This window comes from Phacochoerus africanus, chromosome 2 (assembly GCF_016906955.1).
Source record: "Phacochoerus africanus isolate WHEZ1 chromosome 2, ROS_Pafr_v1, whole genome shotgun sequence".
NCBI lineage: Eukaryota > Metazoa > Chordata > Mammalia > Artiodactyla > Suidae > Phacochoerus > Phacochoerus africanus.
The window spans coordinates 182,624,840-182,638,839 of NC_062545.1; the positions used below are offsets into that span (position 1 = coordinate 182,624,840).

The window sequence follows — 14,000 nt, forward strand, 5'->3', positions numbered from 1 at the left end:
TACCAAGGACATTTTTCACAGAACTCAAACAAAATATTTTAAAGTTTGTTTGGAAGCACAAAAGACCCAGAATGGCCAAAGACATCCTGAAAAAGAAAAATGGAGTTGGAGGAATCAGGCTCCCTGACTTCACACTATACAACAAAGCAACAGTCATCAAAACCATATGGTACTGGCACAAAGACAGAAATATAGATCAGTGGAACAGGATAGAAATCCCAGAATTAAACCCACGTACCTACAGCCAACTAATTTATGAACAAAGGAGGCAAGAATATACAATGCAGAGAGGACAGTTTGTTCAGTAAGTGGTGCTGGAAAAACTGGACAGCCACATGGAAAAAAAGAATGAAATGAGAACACTGTCTAACACCATATACAAAAACAAACTCAAAATGGATTAAAGACCTAGATATAAGACCAGATACTATAAAACTCTTAGAGGAAAACATAGGCCAAACACTCTCGACATAAACGACAGCACCATCTTCTCAGATCCATCTCTTAGAGTGTTGACAATAAAAACAAAAATAAACAAATGGGACCTAATCGAACTTAAAAGTTTCTGCACAGCAAAGGAAACCCTAAGCAAAACGAAAAGACAACCCACAGAATGGGAGAAAATCTTTGCGAATGAATCGACTGACAAGGGATTAATCTCCAAAATTTATAAACACCTTCTGCAGCTCCATACCAAAAAAGCAAACAGCCCCATCAAAAAGTGGACAGAAGATCTAAACAGAAAATTCTCCAAAGAAGACATACGGATGGCCAAAAAACACATGAAAAGATGTTCAACATCACTCATTATTAGAGAAATGCAAATCAAAACCACTGTGAGGTACCACCTTACACCAGCCAGAATGGCCATCATCAAAGAGTCTACAAACAGTAAGTGCTGGAGAGGGTGTGGAGTAAAAGGAACCCTCACTGTTGGTGGGATTGTGAATTGGTGCAACCACTGTGGAAAACAGCATGGAGATTCTGCAGAAAACTAAAAATAGAACTCCCATTTGATCCAGCAATCCCACTTCTGGGCATCTATCCAGAGAAAACCATAACTCAAAAAGACACATGTATTCCGATGTTCATGGCAGAACTCTTTTCAATAGCCAAGACATGGAAACAACCTAAATGTCCATCAACAGAGGAGTGGATCAAGAAGACTTTGTACATATACACAATGGAATATTACTCAGCCATTAAAAGGAATGAAATACCAGCATTTTTAGCAACCTGGATGGACCTAGAAATTATCATGCTAAGTGAAGTCAGCCATACAATGAGACACCAATATCAGATGCTTTCACTGACATGTGGAATCTGAGCAAAGGACAGACTGAACTTCTTTGCAGAACTGAAGCTGACTCACAGACACTGAAAAACTTACAGTCTCCGGAGGAGACAGTTTGGGGGGTGGGGGGATGTGCTTGGTTTGTGGGATGGAAATCCTGTGAAACTGGACTGTGATGATCATTATACAACTATAGATGTTATAAATTCATTTGAGTAATAATAATAAAAAAAAGAGTTGGGGAACATGTGAGGAATGGAGAGCATACCAGTATTTTTCTCTACCCTTTTACCCATAGCAATTCTGATGCAAACATGGATGTTGAGGCAAAACAGACATACCACCCAAAGAAACTTTGATTTATGCATTTATATAGTAATTATCCATTTTTTATTGATCTTTTATAGATGGCATTTTTAAAACAATTTTATAATGTTAACTTTAACATTTTCTGTCTCTAGCCTCAGTCCAAACAAATTAAGAAAAGAACTACTAAAATACTTGCAAGATTTGAAAGCAAACAAAACTCTTACATTTTCTATTTCTAGCATACCAACATTAGTATGTTACTTAACATAGGTGGGAAAATTGAGAGAACAAAATCAGTATGCTTTTCATTCTTTAGGATTGTATATTTTAGGCATATTCATAATTTGTTAAATAAACATTAGAATGAAATACTCAGTAACACTTGTTATGTTGCTTGTGTTAAATAGCATTTGCTCAGATTAAAGTGTAACAATTTGTTTTGTTTTTGTTGTTCTGCACCTACTATTAGGTGCCTCTCCTCCTGATATTTAGTCCCTCCTTCCCTTATAGCAAAGCATTTGTGTATATTATTATGTATATGATTTCTCACACCTTTATTTCTTTATTTCTTGTCTGCCCCTCCTGAGTGTGCTCACCTGGAGAATTCCTAAAAAACATCCTTCAAGTCTAAGTTCTAACATCAGTTCTATTATGAAGTCTTAATTGACCAAGGGTTAATTGCTTATTTCCCTATGCTTCCATTTATGTCTAGTATACACACCCATTTTGGCATGCATATATTGTATCATAATTGTTTATTAGCATGTCTGTGCCCCTGTTAGTCTGTGAGCTTCCTCTTATCTGGAATATCTTTGTATCCCCAGCACCTAGCATAAATGTGACAGATGGTTCTTCCTCTGTAATTATTTTTTGGATGAGTAGATAATGTAATTGTATCAATGTAACAGATGTGCATATGTTATTTCCTTTTGACTAGAGTCTAAGATGGATATAAACTCACATGGATGAATGGAAGAACCTATGCTACATATTTAGTTCAATATCAGACTTTCTTAATTTATAGGAGTCCGTTGATTGGGTTGGAGATTACAATGAGCCATTGACTGGTTTTTCATGGAGAGGTGGATCTGAACGAGAGACCACAGGAATCCAGATATGGAGTGAAGTCTTCCTTATCAATAAACCTGATGGTAAAAAGGTATGATGCGAACTTCTTAAAGAAAATTGAGTTTTCACTTGCCACTTTTGAAGATCCTCAGAAATGGTCTTTTGAAAATTCATTTTGACCATTCGACATGAAGTTTAAAAAGGGAAGTTAGTAACATCCTATTTCATGTTCCCTGTTTCCCTTTCTAGTGATCACAGTAGGCCAAATCATAGGTATAGTAGAACAACAGACCAGCCAGCTAACATCTGTATTTTGTTTCAGTGCTATTCCTGTTATGTTGGATTACCATTGAAAATTAATCATTACAGTATTCAGCAACTAATTAATATTTTTATTTTCTGTGATATTCATGGCCTGTGTAAAAACTTACCTATTAAGTATTCATTGCTAATGGTTTGCTTTAGTTCTTATGGTATTAACTCTGCGGTAACCCTAATACCCTGAATGTTCTATAAAATATCAGTAATGTGCTCTTCTTGTCTATAGGTTGCAGTGCTGTTGATGGATACTCAGGGAACCTTTGACAGTCAGTCAACTTTGAGAGATTCGGCCACAGTATTTGCCCTTAGCACAATGATCAGCTCAATACAGGTATGGAATAAAATATATTCATTTTGATGGATGTTTCTTTAACTAAAAATTATGAATATATATATTTCTATATACATGCGATAGAGACAAACAACAGAAATGGTAAATATATATGTTGACTCAGTTACATACCAGTTTATGATTTCTATAAGAGTAGAATTGTTTTTATTACTGTACTCTAACTTCTGATCAGTTTTCAAACTGCCTACTTTAGTCAGAAAATGTTGTCTTACTGATAATTTTTTCTGTTTAATTTTTTCAATAAATCTTATAATTTATGTGGGTATATTGGGACTGCCTGTTATATTTAATGAAAAAAAGATTTATCAAGGCCAAGTTTGTTTTACATGGCCAATGAAAACCTTTCCATGTATAAAAATATTTATATATGTTAACAACTTTTTATCATACTTTACTGTGCATTTAAGAAAGTAAATTTTTTCTTTCCGTTTTTTCGCTCTCTTTTTTTTAAGTTGTTTTTTTTTTTTTCTTCTGTTTTTGGCCTCAACCTCTGTATGTGGAAGTTCCCAGACCAGGGATCAAACCCACACCACAGCAGCAACCTGAGCTGCTGTAGTCACAATGCCAGATCCTTAACTCGCTGCACCACAAGGGAAAATCGCTAAGTATTGTTTTTGAGTTTATTGTAGACTTTATAAAATTTCCTGAACATCCTTGAGAGTTTTAATATGATCATAGAACATGTAGCATAAAAATCTTAAGACAATTTTAAGGTATTTTCTATTCACAGGAAAGAACAAGAAGAGATAGTGACCAAGAAACAGACCATTAAAGAAAGCTACTTTAAAAAGGTAGAAAAGGCAAAGTGGTTAGAATGAGTAAGTCAAGGCTGAAATTATAAGCCAGAAGAGAGAATGGAGCTAATTAATTGACAACCCAGGGCATCACTGGTAGTTAGGGCAGCGAGAGGTTGGATAGCAGGAAGACTGATTTTTTTTTTTTTGATAGAAGACATTAAAATACAAGTCATGATTATAACCTGTGGTTGATTAGCCTTATAAAAAGTTATTGTATAGGTTTCAGGTGTACAGCATTATAGTTCAACATCTGTATACATTACAGAGTGATCACCACAAGTGTAGTTACCATCTGTCACCATATAATTACCCACTTCACCCATTTCTTCCAGTCCCCAGCTCCCTTCTCCCCAGGTAACCACTAATCTGATCTCTGTACCTACGAATTCATTTTCATTTTATTTTGTTCATTTTGTTTTTGTTTTTAGATTCCATATATGAATAAAATCACATGATATTCATCTTCATCCATCTGACCTATTTCTCTTAGCATAATAGCCTCAAGATCTATCCATGCTGTCACAAAGGCAGAGCGTCCTTTTTATGGCTGAGTAGTATTCCTGTGTGTGTGTTACATCTTCTTATCCATTCCTCCATTGTTGGACACTTAGGGTGTTTCCATAGCTCAGCTATTGTAAATAATGATGCATGGAATATACAGGTGCATATATCTTTTCAAAAAGTGTTTTTCTGTTCCTCAAATAAATACCCAGAAGTGGAATTTGCTGGCTCATGTGCTGGCTCTGTTCTTAACTTTTTGAGGACTTTCCATACTGTTTTCCTTAGTGACTGCACAAATTTACAATCCCATCACCAGTGTACAAAGGGTGCTTTTTATATACATCCTTTCCAACATTTCTTATTCCTTATATTTACAATATTAGCCATTCTAACAGATGGGAAGTGGTATCTCATTGTGGTTTTGATTTGCATTTCCCTGATTATTAGTAATGTTGAACATCTTTCCATGTGCCTGTTGGCCATCTCTATATCTTCTTTGGGATGTCTATTCAGGTCCTCTTCCCATTTTTTAAATTGGATTTTGGGGGTTTTTTGATGCTTGGTTGTACAAACTCTTTATATATTTTGGATATGAGCACCTTATTGGATATATGGTTTACAAATAGCTTCTCCCATTCAGTAGGTTTCCTTTATATATTTTTTTAATGAGAGTTGCAGCATTTATTTCATTCTTTCTTGTTTTTTAGTTTTGTTTTGATTTTATTTTGCCACATAGGCAGTATGTGGAAATTCCCAGGCTGGGGATCAAACCTGTGCCACACAGCAGTAACCAGAGCCACAGTGGTGAGAATGCAGGAGCCTCGACCCACTAGGCCATCAGAGAACTCTCTGTTGCCTTTACATTTTGATGATGGTTTCCTTTACTATGCAAAGCTTTTTGATTTGATGTAGCCCCATTTGTTTACTTTAGCTTTTGTTTCCCTTGCCTTTCAAATCAGGTCCACAAAACATTGCTAAGACAAATATAGATGCCAGTGAGGTTACCACCTGTGTTTTCTTCTAGAAGTTTTATGGTTTCAGTTCTTACATTCAAGTTGATTTTTGGCTATGATCTTGTTTCATTCTTTTGCTTGTGGCTGTCCAGCACCATTTATTGAAAAGACTATCCTTTCTCCATTGTATGTTCTTTGCTCCCTTGTCATAGATTAATTGTTCATATATGAATAGGTTTATTTCTGGGTTCTCAGTTCCATTCCATTGATTTAGGTATCTTATTTTTGTGCCTGAATCATAGAGTTTTGATTACTGTAGCTTTGCAGTATAGTTTGAAATCAAGGAGTGGAATACCTCCAGCTTTGTTCTTCTTACTCAAGATTGTTTTGGCTATTCAGGGGCTTTTCAGTTCCATACAAATGTTAGAATTATTTGTTCTAGTTCTTTAAAATATGCAGTTGGAATTTTGATAGGGATTTCATTAAATCTGTAGGTTGCTTTGGGTAGTATTGACATTTTAATGATTTTAAATCCATAAGCAACAACTATTTTCCTATTTTTTGGTGTCTTTTTTTTTTTTTTTGTCTTTTGCCAGGCCACACCTGCAGCATATGCAGGTTCGCAGGCTAGGGGTCTAATTGGAGCTGTAGCCACCAGCCTACCCCACAGCTCACAGCAACGCCAGGCCCCTAACCCACTGAGCAAGGGCAGGGATCGAACCCGCAACCTCATCGTTCCTAGTCGGATTCGTTAACCACTGTGCCATGACGGGAACTCCTATTTTTTGGTGTCTTCTTTAATATTTTATCTTTTTAGCCTTATAATTTTCAGTGTACATGTCTTTCATCTTCTTGGTTGAGTTTATTCCTAGGTATTTTATTCTTTTGATGCAATTATAAGTGAGATTGTTTTATTAATTTCTCTTTTTGATAGTTTATTATTAGTATATAGAAATGCCAATGGGTTGCTTTATATGGATTTTATATCTTGTGACTTTACTAAATTCGTTTATTAGCCCTAACAGTTTTTTGTTTTGATAGAGTCTTTAGGGCTTTCTATATGTAGTGACAGTTTTACTTCTCCTTTTCCAATTTGGATGCCATTTATTTTTCTTGCCTAGTTGTTATAGTTAGTCTTCAAATACAATGTTAAATAAAAGTGATGAGAGTAGGCATTCGTGTTCCTGATCTTAGAGAGAAAGCTTTCAGTTTTTTATCATTGAATATGATGTTAGCTCTGTGTTTGTCATATATGGCCTTTATTATGTAGTGCTACATGCCCTCTGTATCCACTTTGTTGAGAGTTTTTATTATAAATGGATGTTGAATTTTGTCAGATGCTCTTTCTGCCTTCTATTGAGATGATCATATGACTTTTAACCTTCATTTTGTTAATTGATGTAGTTTTTGATTGATTTGCAGGTGTTAAACCATCCTTGCATTTCTGGAATAAATCCTACTTGACTGTGGTATATGACCCTTTTAATGTATTGTTGGATTCAGTTCGCTAATATGTTGCAGGGGATCTTTGCTCATCAGGGATATTGACCTGTAATTTTCTTTCTTTCTTTTTCTTTTCTTTTCTTTTTTTTTTTTTTTTTGGTGTCCTTCTCTGGTCTTAGTATCAGGACAATGCTAATGTAAAATGTGTTTGGAAGATTTTACCCCTATTCAATTTTTTGGACTATTTTTAGAAAGATAGGTATTAAATCTTCTATGGAAGTTTTATAGAATTTGCTAATGAAGCCATCTGTTCCTGGGCTTTTGTTTGTCAGGGGCTTTTTGATTCCTGTTTCAATCTCCTTATTTGTAATGAGTTTATCAGATTTTTTTATTCATGATTCAGTCTTGGTGAAGATTGCATGTTTCTAGAAATTTATCCATTTCTTCTATGTTGTCCAATTTTCTGTTCATAGTAGTCTCCTATGATCTTTTGTATTTCTGTGATATAGGTTGTAATTTCTCCTTTTCATTTCTTTATTTTTCAGATTCAAATCATTCTTTTTAAAATTTTATTATAGTTGATTTACAGTGGTCTCTAAATTTCTGCTGCACAGCAAAGTGACCCAGCCATACATCCATGTACATTCTTTTTTTCGTATTATTTTCAATGATGTTCCATCACGAGTGACTAGACATAGTTCCCTGTGCTATACAGCAGGATCTCAATGCTTATCCACTCCAAACACAATAGTTTGCATCTACTAACCCCAAACTCCCAGTACCTCCCACTCCCTCCCCCCTCCCCCTCCCTCCCCCTCCCTCTTGGCAGCCATGAGTCTGTTCACCATGTCCATGAGTTTCTTTTCTGTAGATAGGTTCAGTTGTGCCATATATTAGACTCCAGATATAAGTGATATCATATGGTATTTATCTTTCTCCTTCTGACTTACTTCACTTAGTATGAGAGTCTCTAGTTTCATTCATGTTGTTCCAAACGGCATTATTATGTTCTTTTTAATGACTGAGTAGTATTCCATTGTGTATATATACCAAAAAATTGTTGAATAAAAGTGGTGAGAGTGGGCATCCTGTCATGTTACAGATTTTAGCAGGAAGGCTTTCAGCTTTTCTCCATTGAGATTATATTGGCTGTGGGTTTGTCATTAGTGGCTTTGATTATGTTAAGGTATATTCCCTCTATACCCACTTTGATAAGAGTTTTTATCATGAATGGATGTTGGATTTTGTCAAATGCTTTTTCTGCATCTATCGGGATGATCGTGTCATTTTTGACTTTCCTTTTGTTAATGTGGTTTTATGATATTGATTGATTTGTATATTTATGTTGAGCCATCTTTGTGAACTTGGGATGAATCCCACTTGGTCGTGGTGAATGATCTTTTTTATATGTTGCTGGATTCAGTTGGCTAAAATTTTGTTGAGAATTTTTGTGTCTATATTCATTTTGATAGTGTCTTTGGTTTTGGTTAAGGTGATGGTAGCTTCATAAAATGTCTTTGGGAGTGTTCCTTCTTCCTCAACCTTTTGGAAAAGTTGAAGAAGGATGGATGCAAGTTCTCCTTTGTATGTTTGATAGAATTTGCCTGTGAGGCCATCTGTTCCTGGGCTTTTATTTATTGGGAGCTTTTTGATTCATGTTTCAATCTCCTTATTAGTAATCAGTTTATCAAATTTTTTAAATTCATGATTCAGTCTTGGAAGATTGCATGTTTCTAGAAATTTATCCATTTCTTCTTCATTGTCCAGTTTTTTTGATATTTAACAGTTCATAGTAGTCTCTTATGATCTTTTGTATTTCTGTGGTATCAGTTGTAATTTCTCCATTTCATTTCTGATTTTATATATTTGAGCCCTCTCTCTTTTTTCTTGGCGAGTCTAGGTAATAGACTGTTAATTTTGTCAGTCTTTTCAAAGAACCAGCTCTTAGCTCCACTGATATTTTCTATTTTTTGTTTCTATTTATTTCCATTTTTATATTTATTTCCTTTTTTCTACTAACGTTAGGCTTCATTTTTCTTTTTTCTAGTCTCCTTATGTGTAAAGTTAGATTGTTTGAGATATTTTCCTTTTTGGGGGGTAGGCCTGCCTATATGCTATCAACTTGCTTCTCAGAGCATTTTTGCTGCATCTCATGGATTTTGGTATGTCACATTTCTGTTCTCATTTGTCTTTAGGTGTAATTTAGCTTCTCCTTTGATTTCTTTGATGACTCATTGGTTATTCACTATCACATTGTTTAATATACACGTTTTTGTTCTTGTGGTTGATTTCTAGTCTTATACCATTGTGGTTGGAGAAGTGCCTGAAATTATTTCATTCTTCTTTGAATTTATTAAGATTTGTAGAGTTCCCGTCATGACTCAGTGGAAGTGAATCTGACTAGTATCCATGAAGACGAAGGTTCAGTACCTGGCCTCACTCAGTGGGTCATGAATTTGGTGTTGCCATGAGCTGTGGTGTAGGTCACAGATGCAGCTTGAATCCTGTATGGCTGTGGCTGTGGTGTAGGCTGGCAGCTACAGCTCCAATTTGATCCCTAGCCTAGGAACCTCCATATGCTATGGGTGAAGCTCTAAAAAGACAAAAAAAAAAAAGTAAAAAAGATTTGTTTTGTGACCTAACACACATGGTCTATCCTAGAGAATGTTCCTTGTGCACTTGGGAAGTATGTATATTCTGCTGCTTTTCGATGGAATGATCTGTATATATCTATTAAATCAATATGATTTAATTAAATCTGTTGTCTCATTATTGATTTTCTGTATAGATGATCTTTTTGTTAATATAAGTGTATGACTGACTAGCTTTTAAAAATATACTTTTAAAATTAATTAGCCTTTAAAATACTGACTTAATATCTAACTTATTTATAATCAACAGTATATGCCATTTACACAAGTCAATTAAAACCAGATTTATTTTGGAGTTCCCATCATGGTGCGTATCTGACTAGGAACCATGAGGTTGTGGGTTCGATCCCTGGCCTTGCTCAATGGGTTAAGGATCCGGCATTGCCATGAGCTGTGGTGTAGGTTGCAGATGAGGCTCAGATCTGACATGGCTGTAGCTATGGCATAGGCCAGCAGCTGTACCTCCAATAAGACTACTAGCCTGGGAATCTCCATATGCCATGGGTGCAGCCCTAAAAAGACAAAGACAAAAAAAAAAAAAAAAAGCAGATTTATTTTGCCTTTTAAATATTTATTATTTACTATTTACATTTTACCTGAAGACATCAAATATTTTCTCTGGAAAATCTTCTGCATCCTTAGCAATGACTATTTTTTATTATCATGTTAGAAATAACCTGTTATTTAAATAAGTACACAAAGTATACTATTTGTATCAGTGCATAAACATATAAATATCATTAAATTCTCTTTGAAGCTACTGATACTTATCTTCCTCCTCAGAAAAAAAGAATTTCATCTTAATGGTGTGAACATTCATGAGGCAATAATGCATATTATAAGGATTATAAGCATGATATTCAGAACGTAACTTCCATGTGATAGAACTTTCTATAGACCTAAATAATTGACTGTGAAGAAGTCAAGATAACTTTTCAGGATGAAGTTTTATATGAAATTTTATTTTATTTTAGGTTATTAAAATATAGATTGCTGTTATTTTGGTGTGCTTGTAAGAATGATTGTTTTATTACTAATTGCTGAATTAGGGTCACAACACAATTTTAATATTCTTCCTCCAAAACAGGTGGCTACTGTATTTCTGGAACAATTTTGTGATCATTTTACATTGTTTATTTTCTCTCAGGCTTTCTTTTCTCCTCTCTCAAGGTCTTATAAATATCATTATAAAAGAATATATATAAAAGAGTTTGGTTTTGTGATAATTGATATTGAGAAAAATAAAGAATGACCAAAAAAGGGCTTAGTATGCTGCTAATTATTTTCTCATTTTGACTTTCTCAATCAAGGTATATAACTTATCACAAAATGTCCAGGAGGATGATCTTCAGCACCTTCAGGTAACAGTATTTACAGTCTCTTTTGTGTATCTATTCATTGTTGGGGCATGTATAGCAGAACTTTATAATTTTGTTGGGTCTTCTTCTACTTGGAAAAAGTAGCAGTTTCAGAAAGACTTAAAAACATAGCCATATGGAAGTTGCTCCATTTCCAAATTCTTGTTCTAGCCCTGTATGATTATGCTCTTTCTGGTTCAGTTTTCAGAATCCATTGTTTCTCACCCCCCTCCTCCATGTTTTCCCTTTGGATTCCTCAAGTTTGGTTTTGAAATCTTTGAGTCTGTTTCTGTTTTATGAATAAGTTCTTTTGTATCATTATGTCCATTTTTTTTTCCTGCGGACTATTTTATAGCTAAGAATTATGAGTGAATACCTGATAATAACTCAACAATTCTATTTTAAATTTTAAAAAGACCTCATTGATACCTAATTTAGCCTTAATATTTTATGGGTGAGAAATTTTTTCTGGGAAAAAAAAACAGATAACTTTTCTAAACTCATATGGCTGATTTTTGGCAGAGTGGGAATAGAAATATGATCATCTGATTGGGCTTAGTGCTTCTTCTACTCTCCAAGCAGCATTTAAATCTCAAATAAGGAGATTATGTATTTCCTAGATATAGTTCACATCTCTGTCACACTCTCTGCTGTCTTTCAGTTCATTTCATGTTATTCTTGGCTACACAGCAACACCTATTATTTCTCTGATAGTTTCCTTCTACATATTTTGAAGAAAATTTTGCTTTCAGTATATTATTTTGTTTTGGCAATAAGAGCTCTGTGCAGTCTAACAGATAACAAAGGATGATAGAGCAAGGTGATCTGTGATGCTTGGAAATATCATTTGGAGTTCATATCTAGCATTATTCCTAAATATGTTTCTAGTACATCCCACTTACCATTTATGACAAGGAGGCAATACATCAAATAATTTTATATGTTTCTTATAGTAAATACAATTGCTTCTTTAGGTATGGGTCATAATGTAGCCAATTACTTTCCAAGTTAATGACATGGCACTGTTCAGTACCAGTTTGGGATTTCTAAAAAAGGACTAAGGATTTCGCTGGTGGCCTTGTGGTTATAGATCTGGTGTTGTCACATCTGTGACTTGGGTTATTGCTGTGGCACAAGTTGGATTCATAGCTGAGGAACTTCTCCATGCCATGTGCATGGCCAAAAAAAATATTTATTTTTGTCTTTTTAGGGCTGCACCTAGGCATATGGAGGTTCCCAGGCTAGGAACCTGGGCATTGGAGGTTCCCAAGCTAGGGGTCAAATCAAAGCTGTAGCTGCTGGCCTATGCCACAGCCACAGCCATGCCAGATCCGAGCCACATCTGCAACCTACACCACAGCTCATGCCAATGCTGGATCCTTAACCCACTGAGCAAGGCCAGGGATCGAACCCGCAACCTCATGGTTCCTAGTAGGATTCATTAGCCACTGAGCCACGACAGGAACTCCTGAGTAAGTAATCTATTTTTTGGGATCATTTAAAAAATTTCCTGTTGGAGTTCTCCTGTGGTGCACCAGGTTAAGGATCCAGCATTGACACTGCAGTGGCTCAGTGGCCTGGGAATGTCGACATGCCTCAGGTGCAGCCAAAAAAAAAATTCCTGTAAATGACAATGTGTCATCCTTCCTCAAAAAATATTGTGAATTTAAATTATGTTAGTAAATGATTCTAATGAGAGCATCTAATCTCGGACCAGCTGTCTTTTAGGCAATGATATTGCAGAATTTTATTTAATCACTCTAATCAGATGCCTAGTTATTACCTTTTCCTTTCTAGATTTCCATAATTTTTGCAGGAAAATGCAGTGTGGTACTTTGGGGGCTATTCTAAATGGGCAAAGGATGGGAATCCTCTGTGTTAACATTCTTTCCCTGCTCTGAGAAGAAAGCCTCTACGGCTTGGTACTCTTATGTGATGAAGTGATATTTCCTGTGTACATTGGGGAAACACATTCGGCCACTCTGGATGAAAATCTCACCCAAGGCCCAATCATAGTCACCCCCTCAAGTCTGTGTTCTCCAAAACCTTACATTTATGGTAATAAAAAATGAGACGTGGAGTTCCCGTCGTGACACAGTGGTTAACGAATCCGACTAGGAACCATGAGGTTGCGGGTTCGGTCCCTGCCCTTGCTCAGTGGGTTAACGATCCGGCGTTGCCGTGAGCTGTGGTGTGGGTTGCAGACGCGGCTCGGATCCCGCGTTGCTGAGGCTCTGGCGTAGGCTGGTGGCTGCAGCTCCGATTGGACCCCTAGCCTGGGAACCTCCATATGCCGCGGGATCGGCCCAAGAAATAGCAGCAACAACAACAACAACAACAACAAAAGACAAAAAAAAAAAATGAGACGTTATGTCTCAATGGGAGCAATGAAAAATAAACAAAGGCAGTGTATTTGAGTCTCCACTTTTTTTTTTTTTGTCTTTTTAGTGCTGCACCCACAGCATACGGAAGTTCCTAGACTAGGCGTTGAATCGGAGCTATAGCCACCAGCCTACACCACAGCCACAGAGATAGGACCTGAGCTGCCTCTGTGACCTACACCACAGCTCAGGGCAACACCGGATCCTTTAATCCATTGAGTAAGGTCAGAGATAGAACCTGCATCCTCATGAATACTAATCAGATTCATTACTGCTTAGCCACAATGGGAACTCCTGATTCTCCACTTTTTAAAGTAAATGCCCATGTGGCTTTATAATAATCAAGGTCATTATGCTATTAAATTTCCTCAGGCAACAACTTTTATAAATTATCCTACTTAGTTTATGGCTCTCTGGTCTAATCTATGCAAGTTCTGCTTTGAAAAGTCATTTAACATATTTCTTTCTCCCCCATCTTCCCTACAAAAAAAAAAAATTGTTCTACATTCTGGATATAAAAGGTATTGCCTTAATTATTATTATTTTATGGCCACAGTGCAGCATATGGGAGT

The 14,000-nt window shown here is 35.9% G+C and overlaps 1 protein-coding gene across 3 annotated transcripts in view; it reads left to right on the plus strand.

Annotated features, from left to right (window-relative positions):
• ATL1 (atlastin GTPase 1) overlaps window positions 1-14,000 on the plus strand; it is a 96,258-nt gene that overhangs the window by 44,197 nt on the left and 38,061 nt on the right. For all 3 annotated transcript variants that reach the window (XM_047767297.1, XM_047767298.1, XM_047767295.1), the window contains exons 3-5: window positions 2,628-2,762; window positions 3,219-3,323; window positions 11,000-11,050. In XM_047767297.1, the coding sequence (XP_047623253.1) occupies window positions 2,628-2,762; window positions 3,219-3,323; window positions 11,000-11,050 (291 nt within the window). The remainder of the gene's footprint in view (window positions 1-2,627; window positions 2,763-3,218; window positions 3,324-10,999; window positions 11,051-14,000) is intronic.